At 41.1% G+C, this 21,349-nt stretch overlaps 2 protein-coding genes across 2 annotated transcripts; both read right to left on the bottom strand.

The window, feature by feature from the left end:
• Positions 1-3,148: 3,148 nt before the first annotated feature.
• On the bottom strand, positions 3,149-14,913 carry LOC138967540 (uncharacterized protein C6orf62 homolog). Its single transcript, XM_070340113.1, has 7 exons — positions 14,319-14,913; positions 10,453-10,539; positions 9,436-9,525; positions 6,685-6,807; positions 6,106-6,240; positions 5,242-5,301; positions 3,149-4,870 (listed from the first exon to the last, which is right to left on the bottom strand). Exons 1-7 carry the CDS (start codon positions 14,445-14,447, stop codon positions 4,796-4,798), a joined length of 699 nt encoding a protein of 232 aa, XP_070196214.1. The 5' UTR covers positions 14,448-14,913; the 3' UTR covers positions 3,149-4,795.
• A 609-nt stretch (positions 14,914-15,522) lies between these two features.
• Positions 15,523-21,306, bottom strand: LOC138967541 (protein PET100 homolog, mitochondrial-like). The gene is made up of 4 exons (XM_070340114.1): positions 21,172-21,306; positions 18,695-18,781; positions 17,690-17,722; positions 15,523-17,163 (listed from the first exon to the last, which is right to left on the bottom strand). The coding sequence occupies exons 1-4, from the start codon at positions 21,199-21,201 to the stop codon at positions 17,086-17,088; spliced, it is 228 nt and encodes a 75-aa protein (XP_070196215.1). The 5' UTR covers positions 21,202-21,306; the 3' UTR covers positions 15,523-17,085.
• Positions 21,307-21,349: the final 43 nt, after the last annotated feature.

Raw genomic sequence — 21,349 nt, forward strand, 5'->3', positions numbered from 1 at the left:
CTTAACATTTCTTACATACTGCTTGACTAAAATCTTTACAAACATTCACTATATTCTATACAAGAAACACTTAGTGTGCATGCCGATGTGGCATGCAGTCACCTACCTTTGTTGTAATTACGTTTGCTCAAGCCATTGCACGATGTAAAAAGAAGTAAACCGTGTTTTTATTGTAGCACCTTGTTGTGACCCGTTTTGTGGAGCGTTAATATTTTTACGTGAGATTCACGTGCTCCTTGTTCAGTTGTTGTGACCTGGTTTTGGTCGGAGCGTCACAAACTGCGTTGTTTAGTCTTAGAACACCGTGAGATTCACGTGCTATTTTCCGTGTTTTGATTTTGAGGTGAGCCCTGCGAATCTGCGTTGCAAGTTTTAGAATACGTGTGACTCACGTGTTTTTAGCTTTGTGATGTCAGCTAGTTCCTTGATGTTCTTTCTGTTAAATATACCGTTTTAAGTTTTGGGCATGCACGGAGTGCGTGATCGGTTACTGATTGGTTGTAAAATAGTAGTTTCACCCGATTCTGTCTTAGGAATGTTGTTGGTTGGTCAATCCGGTGACCTCTGACTTTTGAATAACTATTCCATGTTAGGTTTTTGTTACCATAAATACCGCTGCTTGACTCCTGTCTCGTCAGTCGATCTGAGGGTTTTAGGAAGCGTTTGGTTTTGATGTAAACGTATGAAGGTTATCAAGTGAACCAACGGAGTGTTTCTTATGTTTTAACGTCAACGTAATGTTCTTGGAGACAGTTGTTTCTCAAGTGTGAATCGTTTTGTGCCCTTCGTTTGTGAGGCAACACGTTTTTGGTACTGCTGGTCAACCCACACAGCGCATAAGGTAATTTTGTTGTTACTTGTTTGTGTTGTGTTTTGGTCGCCATTTTGTAATGACTTTGTGAGTTGTTTATGTATAACGTGAGTTGAAAGTCTGACTTGTTGTAGTGTTTCTTTATTGTGTGTTCAACTGTTCTAGTGTTGTGAACGTACAGCAATGTTTTGTAGACGCTAGAAAGTCGCTAATGTTTATAATGATAACTTGTGTTTTCTGTGGTTAACGAAGTTCGAAGTGAAACGTTTTCTCCGACTTTTTCAGCCTTACGTTAAAAGAATTTAGGTAAAAGAAGCTTGCGGTCTGTGGTGATCGTTTGTAAACGGGCTTATTTCTTGTAACGTTATTGAGGGAAAGTGGATGAGTAAATATCTTGTTTGTGACTTTGATTAACGCAGGAACGTTGTCGTTAGACTTTTTTGGTATGACAGTTTGCTTTGTATTCCTGGCCTGATGAGTCAACGTTTTGTATTTTTCTGAAACTAGCCATTTTGGTTTTAAACGTATGTATGCTAAGTTTCTTGAGTATTCTTAGTGCTTATGGTATTGTTGAACGTACGGAACGTAATTCTTTATTGTTGTTGAACGTACAGAACGTAACTCTTTATTGTTGTTGAAGGACTAACCAACGAGTGTTTGGTAATTGTAACTTTCTTGTCTGTTTGTCTTCTCCTGTCTTGTGATTGTTTATTTTTCTTGTTTTTACTTCTCGTGTCTTGTTAATGCATTTGATACTTTTGCCATGTCTAATAATTTGTTTTCTTTTCTCTTTTTCTTTCTGTTCATAAGTTTTTTACCGCATTACGTGGTACTGTAACTATATATCTATACATTACTGATCCCTAGTGTCAGATGTAAAATAATAAACCAGTACTTTTGCGCGTTATCGCTTGTAACCTGTGTTTGTCATTTCGTATGAACAATATGTAGTACCAGCCTCGCTCACGAAGGCGCGCACACTTAGCAAGGGTAAAAGGAGAAACAGAATCCGTTAGTCGCCTCTTACGACATGCTGGGGAGCATCGGGTAAATTCTTCCCCCTAACCCGCGGGGGGAATAGCTATCTGAGAACTCGCAGCTCAACCTGAATAGCTATCTGAGAACTTGCAGCTTAACCTGAATAGCTATCTGAGAACTCGCAGCTCAACCTGAATAGCTATCTGAGAACTCGCAGCTCAACCTGAAAAGCTCTCTGGGAACTTGCAGCTTAACCCAAAAAGCTCTCTTAGAACTCGCAGCTCAACCTGAATAGCTATCTGAGAACTCGCAGCTCAACCTGAAAAGCTCTCTGAGAACTCGCAGCTCAACCTGAATAGCTATCTGAAAACTCGCAGCTCAACCTGAAAAGCTCTCTGAGAACTCGCAGCTTTACCTGAATAACTATCTGAGAATTTGCAGCTTAGTCTGAAAAGCTATCTGAGAAATCGCAGCTTAACCTGAATAGTTTTCTGAGAACTTGCAGCTCAACCTGAAAAGCTCTCTGAGAACTCGCAGCTTAACCTGAATAGCTATCTGAGAACTCGCAGCTTAACGTGAATAGCTATCTGAGAACTTGCAGATCAACCTGAATAGCTATCTGAGAACTCGCAGCTCAACCCGAATAGCTATCTGAGAACTCACAGCTCATCCTGAATAGCAATCTGAGAACTCACAGCTCAACCCGAATAGCTATCTGAGAACTCGCAGCTCAACCTGAATAGCTATCTGAGAACTCACAGATCAACCTGAATAGCTATCTGAGAACTCGCAGCTCAACCTGAATAGCTATCTGAGAACTCGCAGCTCAACCTGAATAGCTATCTGAGAACTCGCAGCTCAACCTGAATAGGTATCTCAGAACTCGCAGCTCAACCTGAATAACTATCTGAAAACTGCGAGTACAAAACAAAGCGGAGAGAAAAGTACACACTTCTCTAAAAACAGGACGCAAACAGAGGAAAATGGTAATAACAGAATAGTACAGATTAGAGCAAAATATATTTTCTGTGTCTCAATCTGTGTCTCTATTGTTGGGCCAGAAAGGTTTCACATGATACAAGTAGCTTCAGCTACATACGAAAGTGACAGAGTATCTTCTGAAGTAATATGACTTCATTGTAGTTTCTTTTGTAAATTTCCAGTTCCAGAAAACTGAAAATCTGAGTCACTCTTTTGCATTAAACGTCAAAGCAAGCAACAGCAAACTGCTGCTACTCAGCAAAGTAGTACATTGTATGTATAACATCACCAACTGATGATATATCACTCTCACTCGCTCGATTCAGTCTTATCAATACTGCTCTCACACACATTTATACACACTGATAAACATTAGCATTCATATCACACCAACATGTTAGTTTCTTTCAAAGTATTTCTGCTTTGTACATATTGTTATATCCCACGTTCTTTTTTCTCTTCTATTTAAGCCATCATTAAAAAAACATTCAAGCATATCAAAGGTAGTGCTCATTTGCATGCATAAACCGGTTAGACTTTTGACGAAGATGAATGAAATAAGTCAGGGAAAGATCTGAAAAAATACTTAGATGATTGAATTTACTCCTTTTCTTTTTCTTTTTTCACCTGTTTCAAAAGCAGTGATACTTTTTCAGTAACGCATTAAGCTTGCTAAAACATTTCACAAAGGGCAGCGAGAACCACTCACACGCAACTGTCAACAGAAATTTCACCGGAAAGTGAAATCTCTGACAGCAAGCAGTTACACTCCACTTCCTCTCTTTTTATTTCCATTTGCATAGAAAATTATTTCTCTACGCAAACAGGCAATAGAGTTGTACTTCAAATATAGTATCTCACAGAGACCTGGATGGCTTGAAGAAATCCAACATGCTTCAATCATTTTGATGACCCCCATTTAACTAATGGTATACATGCAGTGGAACCTGTCACGAAAGACAACCCCATGGGCCTAAAAATGACCATACCTTGCTGTTGGCCTCACAGATGGGTACATTTTGGTCTTTATAATAGGTAAAGGGACAAAAGAATGCGTCCTTTATTGCGAGGTGTCCTCTCACTCACTGGAAGGGGCCTCACATTACGGGTACCAATGTACCTCCAATATTCTTCAGAAAAATATAAACCTCTTTGCCGTTATTCATTTTTTGCCTAGCTACCGCCTTTCAAAGTAAACTCTGCTTTTACTAGGCTCTGTACATTTTGCTGTCATTGCTATGAACTTGAATGAAAAGTGAAAATAATCAACCCAAGTTGATTTCACTGGGCTCTGTAAATGTATGGTTATTGCTATGAACTTGAATGAAAAGTGAAAATAATCAACCCAAGTTGATTTCACTGGGCTCTGTAAATGTATGGTTATTGCTATGAACTTGAATGAAAAGTGAAAATAATCAACCCAAGTTGATTTCACTGGGCTCTGTAAATGTATGGTTATTGCTATGAACTTGAATGAAAAGTGAAAATAATCAACCCAAGTTGATTTCACTGGGCTCTGTAAATGTATGGTTATTGCTATGAACTTGAATGAAAAGTGAAAATAATCAACCCAAGTTGATTTCACTGGGCTCTGTAAATGTATGGTTATTGCTATGAACTTGAAAAGTCAAATGAATGATCACAAGTCGGCTTCCACAACAGAGGAAACCCAGTCACGCTATAGCCCTCTGCAGTGAGACCAAGAGGGAGATATGAATACTGTTACGAATGTCATTGCTGCACATCTTATGGCTGGCCGGTAAGTGAGTTTGGCTTCACACACACTCTCCACATCACCCAACTAACACGCCTCATGCTCGAGCACCTCTCTTTTTTTCCCACTCAGCACCTCCCTCCCTCACCCGTACTATTCTCACAAACTCAAAAATGGCGGTTGAACATAAATCAAGCTTAGACTCCTCCTTCTAGCATGTGTGCGTGTGGCTTGGCTTGCTGTTTCTGCAACACTAGCCCAGCTGGTTTGTGTTGACTGCTGTGCTTTGAGTGAGGCGAGTGCAGTCGACTCTAGTCCTGCTCATCAACAGCGCTGGGAGACAGCAAGTCGTCGACACTCCCCACACCCCAGCTCATCAGCTGATCCTGGAAGGATACAAATCAAAAATAAATTTGAGTTCAGTCTGCTCAGGATGTGAAAAATATCTGAATTTTGAGGCAGACTTGCCGTCATGATGCACTTTTTCTCAATAAATTTTGCAAGACTTGGGGCCGTAAGAAATGGGTTCCATACCTTCAAGCAAGTATGCAAGAGTGACCCACACGTACTCTTTACACTGTGAGGGAAGTCTTCACATGAGAGGTGAATGTTGGAGCTACATGTAAGAACAGAGCTATTATGAGGTGTGCAGTAGCAGGGAACGTCACATTTACAAAAGAAATTTCAGTGCAGCTTTGAAGTTGCACGTTTTTCAGCAGTTTAGAGCTTAAACTAGTGAAGTGTCATGTTACTCTACCTGTGGAATGTAGAGACAGACGCTGGACAGCTTGAACAGCATCACTTTGTTTTTGGTAGTCTGCAAAGCAAACGGCACAGAGTTTGCAATAATTATGATACATGTACAGGCATTCTGAACACATTCTTGTACATTTACAACTTAATTCTTTGAGAATTCAAACCATGTATGTAGTCTGCAAAGCAAACATCATGGAGTTCAAATTTGCAATCAGTATGATACACATACAGGCTTTCTGAACACATACTTGTAAATTTACAACTTGACTTTTTGCCCCTCAGAATTCAATGTGTACCTGACCCAAAGATCACACTCCAAAATCTGATGATGTACACATGTAGACATTCTGGACCTCATTTTACATTCATACCATTTGACACAATTTTTATGCATCGAGAAAGAATGTTTTCAGGACGAAAAAAAAACTCTTCACCTATCTTGAATATTTTTTTTATTTTTGATTACTTTATCGTCCCATCGCTGGGAAATTCGTGTCGCTTCCTCCCAGTGGAAAGCTAGCAGCAACAGAGTCAAGCATGTGTGCATGTTTAGGTGTAATCAGCCACCTGCACTTATGGTAGAATGACCAAGGTCTTTTACGTGCCAAAGTGGTGAAGCGAGGGTGGAACATGGATACCATCTCTGAGTCTGCACATCAAAATGACCCGTGTCCGTCCCAGCCGGGATTCGAACCTGTGACCCTCTGATCACAAGTCCAATGCTCTACCAACTGAGCTACCAGGCCCCCAAACATCAACACAATGACCAAAAGCCCACTTTCTCTCATCTGCTCTACCTGGGTATTCAACACAAGAGAAAGCTGAACGACTAGCTTACAAGGCGGTATTCAGAGAAATGGCTCACCTGCTTGACATGCTTGTCGACGAAGAGGAACATGGTCTGCTGCGGATTGTTGATGATGAGACCTGTCTTCTCTCGCCCAGGGAGCAAGCGCATCAGCTGCCGCTCATAGTCCAACTGGTTGAACATGAACTCGCACTGCAACATGACACAGGGCACTAAAATGCTTTGAAAACGGAGTATGGCTGCCTATGGTTATTACGGCAGGGTGATTGAAAACGATTGTATGCATATTCTTACCATTTGAATGGGAGTCATCCTTTCTGTACCAAGTGGCCCCCAGCGCAGGTATGCCCAACAACAATTGACAACGACAAGTTATGTTTTGAAGAAGGACTGAATTGCTACCAGCGGTTTCTTTGCAAACACATTTATTCCATGGCTTCACTTAAAACACAAAAAGCTTTAAAAAGAGAGAGCAACTTCAGGAAGTCAGCATGACTTCCAGTCCCTCAGGAAAATAACAATGCTCCTTCAAATTAAAACCGTTTACTGTTGTACATTTCTCCATGTCAAACTTCACATTCATGCTTTAACAACAAATTAAAAAAACCTCTCATGACTGATTAGACTGAGACTTACCATAATAGGCCTGAAGGCAGAATTATCACCTTTCCACCGGGAAAACACATGGCACTCAATACGGTCGATGTCGTTGCGCGGCCACAGGAAGTAGTCCATGTCAGTAGTACACCCCAGGATGTCCTGTAGCAAAAACATTTCAAAATGTACTTTCTCTTCAAAAGAACACAAACTTTTGCACGAGGAAGGTAATTACAGTAGATCTAATTTCAGGACATGCGGAAGGGAAGTCCACTTCTTTTTAAAGACTTTGTGAAGTTTACAGTTTTAGGTATGATGGAAATTAACACTCCTTCCTTAAAATTAGAAGTGTACAAGTGGTATGACAAGCAGGGATGTTGCTACAAATTCATACCTATAGGACAAATGTCCTGAGTTCTTCAGCATCATTAGGACATTTGACCGCTTTCAGAAAGTGTAATAGGACATTATGAATTTGCGCCAAACAGCTTATATAACACATTCCATGGAATTATTCCAAAGTCATGCGCCCACACACACACGCACACCCACGCGTGCGCGCTGTAGAACACACACATAATATAGTAAATACATCAACACAGTGTGCATATAATGTTGTATTTGTTTAGTTTCAAAGAAACCACAAAAAAGAAACCAACATGAACAACTTCAGAGCTCTTACTTTGATTACAAAGTGCATGATTTGGATAAAAGTTGAAAAACAAAATGATCGGTTTGATCTAATGCTGATCTTTTGCAGGCTTTAGTTTTTTTCAGCGGCATAATTCAGTGCTTCGTCTCGTATCGAAAACAAAAGCAGACGACAAATTTAGTCAGTTGGAGTTGTCTCCCGTACTCCTGTAGCATGCACTGATCTAAAAATAATCCACTATTTTTAGATCAGTGCGCTGCACCGAGACGGTTATACCCAAACGGCGCATACCGCAAACGGTTCGGGAATTCCCGACAAAAGAAAAGATCCGCACGCGGCACTGGCAACTTCAGTGTCAGCTGAACACGAGATCTGAAAGCGTTCGGTCTTTTAGAAGATTTGTATCTTGAAATGAAAATTAACGAATATCGCGCTGTCCGAAGGAATGGAGTACATATCGGACAATGACCACGCTCAGGCTAAAACGATAGGACATCTGACCGACATGCGGCAATGTAAATCGGACATTTGGGGATTTTCATCGTTATATGTCCGATGTCCGACGCCTAACGACATCCCTGTGACAAGTACTGAAGTAACAATCACAGCTTAAACTTGGAGCTGGATTTGGGACACTACTTGACAATGAGACCACCCCTAAAAACACGACATATAGCTTGCAAATGCATACAGCAAAGGGCCTCAAACCATTGCTTGAAAGATTGACTGAGTAACCCACAGTATAACATTTCTTAAATTTACAACAAAGTTTCACCTGGAGGCATCTGTTTCCTAGTTTTTCAAACCACAACAATTCTGAGAAAAACAGCTCTCAACAGGGAAGGAGTTAAAATAGGAGTAAATTTACAGAAGTTACAAACAGACAATCTGTCGAAGCAAGGTCTTACACATGGCGGTCTTAAAAGGCATGTACCACTGTAGCCCTGTACAGGGGTGTCGTTTGGGTCGGCCCTTCGGCCAATCGCCGATTTTTTTTAACTTTGGCCGAAACTTTCATGTCCCTATCGGCCAAATGTCCGAAGAGTATTCGCCTAAATCGGCCACAGTTTGTCCAGTTTTTTGTATTGGTCAGGCTTTGATTGCTAAAACTGCTGCCGATGTACTTAGTCAACTGACTGACGTTTATTTCCTTCGCGAATACCAAAAACGAAACATCAATGTTTTGAACGGAAGCCATTGCCAAAAAATATAGATGCCAGAGTGGTTTCCCTTGGACAAGGGAAACCACACTCTCAGCGTTTGCGTTCGCCGGTTCGCGATAGTTTATCAGTCAGTCAGTGCTTTCGATTTGGATTTAAACATCATGTCGCAACCAAACAAGAAAAAAACCTAAATTGGCCAAGGTTTGCTACCCGTCGCCAAGGTAAGTGATTCCGGACAAAATGATAGGAACATCGCGAATGTGGACAGTGTCAGTGTGAGTGGTAGTAGTGTTGTCGAGTCGATCCAAGCAGACGACATAGCAGACGATAGTCACCGCGAATCGAAATCTGCTGAGCCAGAGAATGAAAAGCGTCCTCCAAATCGTGGTTTCCAAGCAAAATGGCTTACCATACACGGTCTTTTATTGGTGTTTTACCAGTCACGTTTCCCAAGGCTTGTCAAGATTTGCACAAGATTGGAAGAGTTTTACTTTCAAGAAATTAAAGTTAAAGGTTTGAAAAAGTTTCAGAGAACTGGTGTCTGATGTGTTTCAGTTACAGTATGCAACATAATTATAATCCAGGGGCGGATTAGGAGGGGGGGGGGGGGGGAGGGTGTCACAGGGGTTCCGAACAGCGGGACCCTGGACCCCAGGTTGTACCCCCCCCCCCCCCCCCACCTCTGGCTTAACTGCTCCGCCCTGTAATTTGTGTTCCTGAGACAATGATTGTATGTATTGGCGTTTTCCTCTTGAGTCTTGTGCTTCAATGTTGCGGTGAGCTTGTATGAGCCAAAATAATGGCCGAAAATTTTCCAAGATGTCCTAAAGCTTTCTGACAGTTTCGGCCAAATGTCCCAACATGAAAATGTCTAGCAACACCCCTGCCTGTACTGCAGAATGCAATAAGACTTGCAGTTAGCATAGCTTTTAGTTTTACAACAGAAGTAGAAGAAACTTTGCACGCGGGACTCACCCGACGCATGGGTTGCCAGCGAGGTGCATGTAACTGCACAACATCCTTTTCTAGTAGCTCCCGCGAACTCTCGTAAGAATACGCTTCCTCCTGAAATAAAAAGAAATACTTGTAATTATATGATTGTTTACAATTACTCAGTAAGTACACTGTATTCTGTTAAAAACAACAACGACCTCCTGTACATGTATACAAGAAAAAGAATACATGGAAGCTTGAACATTTTAATCTGAAGTCTGATTCTAGTGAAACTTGATGCGCGTTTTGCTTTTCTGCTAAAAGTTAATCAATTCACAAGATCAATGTTCCAAATGAAAAGGATACACCTAGATTAGAGATTTAGACACTGACAGAGAACCATACAAATGACAAAACCTAATTATTTGATTGTTTAATTTTCCAGATGATGCTGTACAAACTACCGATGCTTTAAGGCCCATGTGAAACTAACTGTGACACTTAGCATTAACAATAACATCAATCTAGCTGTTGGTGCACTGATCAAGAATCACCAGAATGTCTGGAGGGAGTTCTCAAAAGTTCAAAACCTCCATAGCCCGATTTTTGTACATGTTCATACCTTCAAACATTATTAATTTGATCAAGTGTACATCTCTTCACTCAGCTGCTTGTTTCGATGAGCTTTCTAGCATCGCGAGTTACGTCACCTCAAATTAGAAGTGACGCGCAACATTGATTTCAGTTTTCACTTTACATCTAGACGCAAATCTAAACAACGAAGTGACTGTGGTAAGATGAACAAAATTAAAAAACAAAGGATTACTGTACTCACCGATACAAAGACGACACAAGACGATAACGAATTTTCGCTTCTGGAAGCTTCATCAGAAAAAACAAGAACACAAAAGACAACAAAAAGCAGACGCAACACGGAACGAACAAGGTTTGAAAGAAAATGGAGGGGAAACACGCAAAAAGGGGAAGGAACTCTAGGAACAGAAATGAATGAAAGGGGAGAGAAGTGGTTCGATGATGTCTAGACGCAAACTTACTTACCTTTGCACCTTTCAGAATACTTTCTTCATAGTTATTTGTCATCACAGGTACAACCTCCGCCACCTCAAACACAGCACTGGTCTTTTTCTGAAAACAAAGACTTTAAGAGTAAGAACTAAGATATTACTTGTACCATAATTCAAAAATAAAACTTTCACTTTCAGACCAACTCTATAAGCGAAAGAGCTCCATTGGACTTTGGTTGCAACACTGATACCAGTGGGCTGTCTGATATTTGAGGCTACTAAATGTACAACAGTTGTTCCTGGTTTACTTGTTGGAGCATACAGGTTAAGCATAGAGACAACTCTCTTATGTGTCAAGAGAAATCAGTGCTTGCTCAGATGGTGTGTAACTGTAAGACACAATAAAGTCTGCACAGTGAGTGTCTCAGAGAATTAATTAAGTTCACGGGGGATAACCGGTCAAAGGCCGAACAGAAGCCGAAGGCCGCTCATGACACGTGTGAAGGCAAGTTTTGTCTGTTTTCTAGGTATTGTTTGATTTATGTCGGGATTTAAGGTAAGCTACTGATTCAGCGATGACTAAATTTGTTTCTCGATGCATAAAAAGTCAGGGAGCGATTGATATTTGCCCGTAAATAGCCTTCAAAGCTGAAAATGTCCGCGATCGAGCACCGGAAATGGCTGTTCGATGGGTATTGCAAGTAGAAATGTGCTTTATTTCACCAAATCAGCTCGTATTTGGTGTGGGTACGGGATTCTAGAGGACGTGTCATGAGCGGCCTTCGGCTTCTGTTCGGCCTTTGACCGGTTATCCCCCGTGAAGTTGTAATTCAGTAACCATGCAGCTATTTAGAGTACAGTGCAACATCACCCCCCCTCCCCCCCCCCCCCCCTTTATGGCCTGTAGTGTGAGAAAATTAAAGGGCAGCTGCCTGGTCTAAAAAATGCGCGGAGTCGCGTGCAAAAACGCGTTTAAGAGTTTTCCGAGTTGATTCAACTAAAGACTGTTGATTTGGTCCAGAAGAAGACACTTTCATCATTAGTTTGAAACCATTAAAATGCGTGAAACTTTCTGCTAGTTCTCACAATCCGCAAAAAAACGAAGCAGTTGGCAGGCCGAAACGACTCAAAATCCGCGACTGACAACTCTGTCAGCACAAGAAAGACGCCGCAGCGTTAGCCTTGCTGTGACGTCACTCGAGGAAGCCGATAAGGCCGCTGTGAAGTTTACAGTACAATGTAGACTACAGCTGGACATCTGTAATGCTGTACGCGTGATTGATTCTTGCACAAAGTAAAGTATTAGGATGGTTTTATCTTCTTAAGACCCACGTTCCCATTTTCTCTTCTTTGATCTGACCGACTGCAACCTTTACAAGTCATTTCTAAAGTGGTTCACATGCTGTTGCTACTCCTCCAGTCCACCCGGTTAAACCATAAAGTTGCTCAACCACAGACCCTCGTGTCCCTTGTCAGCAGACACTGTACACTTATGAAGAAGGTCCGCTTGAGGTGTCACACCAATTACTGTGTACGTGTGAGGTACTGAATTCAAGACAAAAGCCAACTCTGTCGGTGGGAAAATCTAGGAAAGAGATGATGATAATACATCTTCAGTTACTCACTCAAGTAGATAGACGAGATAAGATAAAGGGAAGAGAGACGGAGACAAAGATGAAACAGTGGATTTAGTGTGGAAAAAGGGGGAGGGGGGTTCGGCCGCAAAAAATCAAAGATGAATTTGTCAAACTGTGTTTGTGATGGTTATCGTGTGTTTGTGTGTGTGTGATAACACGTATGTGTGTGTGTGTGTGTGTATGTGTGATAACATGTGTGTGTGTGTCTGTGTGTGAGTGTTTGTGTGTGTGTGTTTGTGTTCCTCGACGCGTGACAATATCTGCCAATAAGTTGAACAAAAACAGGGTTCAAGTGGAACAAAAGCAGGAGGGGGACGGAAGACATGTTATGAACTCCGTTTTTTACTGCGAAATTTTGGCCTGGGAGAAGTCACCCCATCCTAAGTTTCTCTTCACCTACCCGTGAAGTATGCTTGAGGGCTTGACTAGACAACCCGATTGCGCCCATTACACGACATAAAGAGAGCACCGTTCAACCCGGCCGATTCCGCGGCTGACGTCACGCGTCCAAGGGAAGTAATTTTCGAGCGGGCTGCATTGACTCGGCCAAGAATGCAAACTTTCTTCGATTAAAGACATTGTAGCATGTCTAAAGTCTTCGGACTTGTGTTATCAAGCTGTCAAAATCACCAAGTAACTTTTAAGTATAGTTTCAGTTACATGATAACTCATTCTAAGGAACAGATTTTGAGAGCCACAACCCGACAGCTGCCCTTTAAGGCAGGGGCTCTCATCCACATCTGACATCGGAAATACACAGATATTTTTTCCAAATGTCCTATACATTTTTCATGCAAGAGGACATATGTCCTATAGTTTTTGTCACAAAGTGGTCATTGTCTGATTATGCTTTCATTTGATCCAGACATTGTCAGTACTGCCAATTTACAGTAGTTTGATTTGCTATTTTATCGATGTTTCGCGTAGCGATGTGTGTCTCTCCAAGCAGACTAAAAACTTAGGGAGACTTTATGTGCTTTTTATACTATAGAGAAGAGCTTCCAAGGGTCGCAACTCTGAATGCTCCAAGCCGGTTGACATTTGCCTCCCTTCACGATTTTTCCCAAAAAAGCAACATGCCGCCGAAACAAAAATTGGTGCCAGAAAAGTACCAGAAGCGTTTGTACTTCAAATCTCTGCCCTCATCAGCGGCTAGTACCACTGAAACTGAGCTCCCTCCGGCCTCCGAAGAGCCAGAGCCAGATGAAACCGTCGCTCTAGAAAGTGAAACTGCGGCGCCGAAGAAAGACTTTACCCCCTCCCCCACCCCCGCGCGTGGCTTCATTTCAAGCTGGCTGACTTCATTCCCGTGGGTGTCGCACGACCCAAAGAAGCAACTGAAATGTCAGCAAACAGGCAAGACAAACTCTTTTACCGTTTTTACGTTTTGTTGCGAGAAAAAAATGTCCTATTTATTTTTGTTCAGGACAAATGTCCTATTTTTGTGCATTGTCCAGGACATTTGCCACCTCTCATGAATGTGAGCCCCTGGTAAGATCTTAAAAAGGAGGGAATCTTGAAATAGAGGTAAATTTGCAGGGATTGTTATTATTTGAAATTGTGAAAAGCAAGATTCATTTTGTCATTCCATTCGACTTGCCCGAGATCGCTTCCAAAGCATAATTAGCTAAGTTTTTCTTTCACTGTTCTGTCTGTTCGACTTGCCCGAGATCGCTTCCAAAGCATAATTAGGTAAGTTTTTCTTTCATTGTTCTGTCTGTCCACTATAAAGACCCTTGGTTCAATGTACTTGTTTTAATACTTTTATTTTGTTTTGTAAAAAAAGTAAGCGTCCCAATAGCTAACCTTTCTTGTTTCTAATTCTGAAAAAGCAAGGTCTTTCAAGGAAAAAGAGATATTGTTGTTAAAGGGGGGGGGGTGTCTTACAAGGGGAGTTCCGGTTTCCACTGTACACTGATTTGTGATAAAACACAAAAACCACACAGACAAAACTTAAAACGGCAAAACATAAGCCACTGGTGAATTAACAGAGAGAAAAATAAAGAAAAACGGTCATATAGGTTTTCCCATCCATGGGAGGTAATCGGAACCGACCAAACAGACTGAGCTAGTAGCGCGACATATGTCGTGACAGCCTAAGGGTTAATAATCTTGTACACAGCATCCGGTCTGAACTAACTAGAAAGGGTGATTCCCCATGATCGAGTTATTTATGGAATTAACTTCCTTATTATATAGCATAAGGATAGTACTGTAGTACAAGACAAAACAATGTGTTCCAAAATAATTGTCAGGCAATTACCTTATCTTTGAAATGAAAGAGAATGTACATCTTAAATTCAAACTGATCCGCAAGAGATTCTCTTTTCTTCCGCAGTTGTCCTCTGAGGCGATTCAATGCTGCGCTCTTTCTTGTATGTGGATCTCCCATGTTTGACTGTCCCTAAACTTTCCCAACTTGAAACGAATATGGTAGGACTTGTAACATCAACCCCCTCCTCCTCCTCGTGCGCACAACCTAAAGCAAACTTGTCATAGCGTCATCTTGAAAATTGTACAGTGCATGTCCACTCCGGTGCCATCTTCACTGTCTTATCAGAGACAATCTGGATCCATGTCAACGTTGTAACTTTGTTGACGGTGTCAGACGACACTGTTGAGTGCGAGTGCGGTCGACAAATCTGGGTATCTCCGTTCAGTCCGTTTGTTTGGGTGTGTTATGTGCTTTCACGCGAGTCCTTGGAGAAAGTGGTTTTGCCTGACGGCTGAAGCGCACCCTCATAATGAACTCTAGCCATCTCTGAATTAAAGACGATGCCCAGTCTCCACACAGCAGTGGAAAACGTAGAGATAGCCTGTCAGTCGACTCCCACCAAAACACAATATGGCGTCACAGATGGCGTAATCGCCTCGTTTCCAACCATAAGGGGAGTCCACTGCGATAACAGTAGCAGACGACATTCATAGACTCGTGTCGTGTGTGTATGCTAAAAAAAAATCATGTACACGCGTATCTCTCTCCCTGTGTGTGTGTGTATAAATGTGAAAGAGATATTGTTGTTAAACGGTGATACCTATGTATTCATGAACACCACAACACTCTTGTCTTTTGAAATAGATTGGAGCTTCCCTTATTTTTGTGTTGGAATGACCAATGTGTCCGTGTGCGTATGACGGTTTATGTCAATGTTAGCATTCCTACTTCAATACCTGTGTGTGTGTGAAACCAGGTTTGTTCAGATGCAGTCACTACGTTTGCATGTCTGAATCAATCACAAAAAGCGCAAAAGTGAATTTGCCAGATCTTTGTTGGGGTAGTTAATTATTTATTCAGGCATCATGTTTCTGTGTTGGAGACCTGGCTGATGTATACCAGGTTCAATAGCTAGCTGTGTCCTTATAACTGGTTCAATTAATGGAATGTGTGTGGTTAAGGTGCAAGCATGCAGCATGAAATTAGGTGTAGCATGGTAATAGAATAATTGAACACTTTAAACGACAGCAGGATTAGGCAATGTCAATTTATTCAACAAGAAACAATGAAAGTAATAACAACTTCTCTTGAAAGTGAAAGTTATTCATCTTATCCTGAAAGCGAAAGTTATTCATCTTATCCTGTAAGCCAAGATCTGGCACAATTAAATCGAAAAGCAACTTATTCCAAGGAAAGTTCTTATTAAACAACCTTTTTGAGTCTAATGCAAGCTCACTCTCATGTGAAAACAAGCCTGAATGTACAGTCATCCATCAAATTCACAAGGAAATGCAAGCACATCAACCCTTACTTCCTCTCTCTTTCAGAAATAATGTGACACGTCGTGCATCTAGTCCACCTCTCAGGGGGCCCGGTAGCTCAGTTGGTAGAGCACTGGACTTGTGATCGGAAGGTCGCAGGTTTGAATTCGGGCCGGGACGGACACGGGTCAACTTTATGTGCAGACCCAGAGACGGAAGCCATGTCCCACCCCCGTGTCATCACAATGGCACGTAAAAGACCTTGGTCATTCTGCCATAAGTGCAGGTGGCTGAATACACCTAAACACGCAGACACCTGGGTAGCGCGACTCCGTTGCTGCTAGCTTTCCACTGGGAGGAAGCGACCCGAATTTTCCAGCGATGGGACAATAAAGTGATGAAAATGAAAAAGAAAAAAAAAATAGTGAAATAAACACATCTAATCTCCATTGTCAATTACAAGGGAGAAATCAAAAGAAAGGAATAAGACATCACATAATTTCTGTAAACAAAGAAGTAAGTTGAAACATCACTGATCAAGAGTCTGGCAATCTTCAATTTTAACTGTCTTTATTTTTAACAGTAAGTCCCTGGAAGCTTGACTCATGTACATCAAAACTTTTGTCAAAAGCACCTGCCGAGTTTCACAAGCAGAGGGCATTTGAGATTCACTTCAACATAACGTTTTTATAAAGTAAATCTTATTCTTTAAGTTGAAAATACACAATTTGAAAAATATTAACACAGGATGGCGAATTTTCATTGTAAAATACTACTGAACAGATTTTCTCTTGAAAATCAACAGTGACATAAACAAGCTCCACACACTAACGCTGATGGGGTCTATGTCGACCAAAAGAGTGGGATTCCCTGTAGGTCGAGTTCCTGTAGGTGGATTCCCTGTATACCTAAGACTTTAAAATTGGCAATCTAGTATGCAGGGAATCCCACAGGGTGCAGTTTTTCAATAAAACTTGCAAACCATACTCGTATTTCTAAGAAATATCAAAAAAAGATCAAAAAACATCAAATTCTAACGATGTCGCTAAAGCATCACGTGACTTTCATTGATATTAGCGAAACGCTACAGGAACTACACCCTGTGGTATTCCCTGTATACAAGATTGCCAATTTTAAAGTCTTAGGTATACAGGGAATCCACCTACAGGAACTCCACCTACAGTGAATCCCATTCTTTTGGTCCACATAGACCCCATCAGCGACACTAACACACACACACACACATATATTTGCATGTACACACACATACATATACCCACACACACACGCACATTCACAATCTCATGCACGCACACACACTCTGGTTCTTGATATTATGAAGCTTTTTCTTTCTTAATCTGTTCCTCTCGTCTTTTCTCCAAGTAATCAATGGTCTTGTTGATGCGTTCTTTCTGTAACAAAAAGTAAAACATGCATAATGTACTGGAGAATTCACAAGCAACCATCATTCCTTTGTATACTGTGGACAGGGGTAGGGACACACACACACAAACAGAGTTTCTTTCAACTTAGATTTTCCTAACTCAGTCCTGCAGTAATTGAAAAATTGAAAATCCCCCCCCAAAAAAAACAAGAAAACACCACACAATGTCGTCCTATCTTACACCTTTCATTTGTCCCCTTTCTTTCTTTTTTCCCATGTAGCCAACTTCAGATTTGACCTTGAACATCTTCAAGCATACACTTAAATTCTTGAATAACATTAAATTAATAAATTGACACCAAAAAACCCTTTTGCACCTCCCTCTCCAATGCTTATTCAAGACCAGATGATTTGGCTTTAATCCTGCAGCCAGATTTCTTTCTTTTTCATATTTTTCAAAACAACATTGGATAACTTTTATGTGTTGAACCAGTAGAATTTGATTACAGAATGAATCTCTCAAGAAAAAAATACTAAAGGCACAAGATACTTACAGCATTCACCTCCTGCGGAGGAAACAATGTGTTCTGAAAAGATAAATTATCAAGCAATATCAGTTACTTTTGTTGTTGCTATGGTTTTCTTTTTCATTCTTTTATCCTGTTGAGCTTCTTTGTCTTGTACATTACATGAACAGAGGATTCCAACACATCTTTTCTTTGGAATACATACATTCCCTGATTAAATAGTGTTTAAACAAAAGAATACATGTAGTACTTTTCTTTCCAGTTCTTGAAAGCAAAGAACATTCTCAGTGACAGTTACAAGACAAAAAAAAAGTCCCGCACATGAAGCGATATAAAAACATTTAGTCAGTCGTTATCAAACTAAAAGATCCAACACCACAAACCAGTCATCACAGAGACTACATTTAGATAGTCTCGGCTAGCCATACGCGAAGACCAAGACAGGCCATGCTCGTCTCCGCGAAGCATGCGACCGTAGTACTTACTGAACCTATTTTCTTTTATTCTGAGCACATTTTCAGAGTAAACATAACATATCTATATATTTTGAATTCAAGAGAAGACGAGGAACACAATGCAATCATTTTTAAATCTGCTTCTGAAAATTCAATTTTGATGACAACTTAATGAGCAAAGTAATGAACTAATTTTTGAGCTTCTGAGCTGAAATGCAATCCCATAGTCCGGTCTTCGTCGAAAACTGCTTGACCAAAAATTCAATCAATTTGGTTGAAAAATTCGGGTGTGAAAGTGCCACCTCAACTTTCACAAAAAGCGGGATATGACGTCATCAAAGACATTAATAAAAAAAAAATGAAAAAAACGTCTGGGGATATCATACCCAGGAACTTCCATGAGAAGTGTAATGCAGATCGGTCCAGTAGTTTTCTCGTCTCCATTCCCCGTCTATGTTTAGTCAAAACTTGACTAAATGTAACAACACAAAACTTATACATACAAAAGTAAATTAAAGACAAAACTAGTGCACAACTGCCAACAGATGCACCTGCACAACCTTAAGACAACATTTACCCTTTTTTTAAGCATCCAGGTTTCAAAGAATTCGGGCTGGTTGAAGTAGTAGAACAACCCCACAGGAAAAGTCATGTAAACTGCCATCTGAAAACAGAACAAGTTTTCAAACTCCTGCAACTCATACAAAATTGTTACAAAAATTCATTTCGCCTGGTCTTGTACAGTATGGACCCGAAGATTCGTTATGGCTCTAGACGGAAGTGCGATACTGCAGGGGCTCACATCCACGTCGGACATCGGACATACACAGATATTTTTTCCAAATGTCCCATACATTTTTCATGCAAGAGGACATATATATGTCCTAGTGTTTTTGTCACAAAGTGGTCATTGTCCGATTATGCTTTCATTTGATCTGGAAATTGTCAGTACTTTCCAATTTACAGTAGTTTGATTTGCTACGATGTGTCTCTCCAAGCAGACAAAACCATGCTGTTAGTGTACGTTTTGTTGCGAGAAAAAAAAGGTCCTATTTTTTTTTCCAGAACAAATGTCCTACATGTATCGCTTTTGCATTGTCCAGGACATTTGTCTTATGCCATCCCTCATGGATGTGAGCCCCTGATACTGTAGTTCGAAAGCACACAGTTGGAATATTGGCCACAAAGAGGGACTTGTGTGATATTCACTTACCTGTGGTGTTTGGGGAATTGAATAATGAGTGACGGCATACACATATTTGCGGCATACCCGCTTTGCTGTCCGAAAGCAGACGTGGCGTTATTGATCAAGGGGCATAACTAACTTTAACAATAACACATGACGTTGTTCCCTTCACATCTGCTTTTTTGTCAATATTAAAGGCAGATTCCTTCTGAGATTTAGAAAATTGCTGCAGTGTTTTCCAAGCAAAATGAAAGCAATACGACTGGAGTAAAATTCTGTATGCATATGACGTGTAATGGAGTAAGCGAGAGTTATACGGAACCTTTCTCCTGGCACCTGAGAGAATAACAAGCATTGAAATGAACAAGCGACTTTCATCCTCAAAAAAGGATGATCGCCGCAAGCTCATAATTATGCTCATCATTCTCCAAGGCACTGAGCATATGAGCTTGCGTCGATCATATGGTTCCCTTTGGTTATTTGATATCTTAACAACGCTCTGTCTCATCTCATTGTCTCCCAGGTACGGATATATCCGTACCCACTCATATGGCTCTATCTGACCAGGTACAGATATATATATTTGCTCAGACTGTTAGCTTCAGTCGCTTCCTGTAATGTCCATCTAACGCCTGATTCCAGTGTGTTGATACACAGTTACTACAATTCTGAGTGACATGCTGCAGCACAGCTGGTCTTGGCTAAACAAAACTTGATCAACATTCAGGATCAGATTAGGATCGATACATTGCAGGAACCTTTTTAGGTTATCATCGCAACGGAAACGAGAGAGCGCAACCCCAAAAATTAAACATTTTAATAATAGGAATTATTTGGTCCTAGCCTATCCTCTTTTTCTAGGGAGGTCAGTTAGTGGGGTTAGGGGGCGGTTGAAGAACAGGCAGCATCCGAGTGACACCCCCAGCCTTCCTCCACACACAGATCCCCCAACCCCCTAAATCCTATCCCTAACCAAATTTAAAAGCAGGTTAAAATCATTTTTGGCGCTAGTGCGGAGTGGCCGTCATGGCACCTCTGCTAACATTGGTGGGGTAGAAAGTGTTAACCACACAAGAGACCTGTGGCGGGGATGTAGCTCAGTCGGTAGCGCGCTGGATTTGTATCCAGTTGGCCGCTGTCAGCGTGAGTCTGTCCCCACATTCAGAGAGAGATTTATTTCAGCGTGAGTCTGTCCCCACGTTCGGAGAGAGATTTATTTCTCAGTCAACTTTGTGTGCAGACTCTCCTCGGTGTCCGAACACTCCCGTGTGTACACGCAAGCACAAGACCAAGTGCGCACGAAAAAGATCCTGTAATCCATGTCAGAGTTCGGTGGGTTATAGAAACACGAAAATACCCAGCCTAGCATGCTTCCTCCGAAAACGGCGTATGGCTGCCTAAATGGCGGGGTAAAAAACGGTCATACACGTAAAATTCCACTCGTGCAAAAAACACGAGTGTACGAGGGAGTTTCAGCCCACGAATGCAGAAGAAGAAGAACAAGAGACCTGTTTGCGTCATACAATGTTGTTGAAGGCCCTATATATAATTTCTATGACTTAAATTTAAAAAGCTTGAATCCATCTGTAAACCTCCTTTGAGACGGAATCAGCCTTTAAATTGAACATGAATAACAAAATCTGTTTTTGAAATTGAATCACACACAATCGTCTTTGTTTTCACCTTACTCTGACAAATACAAATAAAATACATGATAATTGATACATGTGCGATCAGTGACTTTCAATATCCCCTGCCTTACACAACCCTTGGAACTCAAATTTTACATCACCGTACGACTGTTCTAGCCCAATCGTCAAGAGGTATTTCTGTGTGAATACATTAAACGGTCAGCACTTTTTTTTTACCTTGAAAACTTCTAGTTTCCATCCACCCATGATCTTTTCTTGAAGGACTTCTTGACTGGTCGTTCCTCTGAAGTTGCCAAAGTTTGTCTGCTACACAGGAAGTGACAGGCGAACGTAATCTGCAGTAAATTATTCCCGGACATTTTGAACATTTTCTATCGTAGATTCACTATTGAAA

The sequence above is a fragment of the Littorina saxatilis genome, linkage group LG5 (assembly GCF_037325665.1).
Source record: "Littorina saxatilis isolate snail1 linkage group LG5, US_GU_Lsax_2.0, whole genome shotgun sequence".
In the NCBI taxonomy this organism is placed as follows: Eukaryota; Metazoa; Mollusca; class Gastropoda; order Littorinimorpha; family Littorinidae; genus Littorina; species Littorina saxatilis.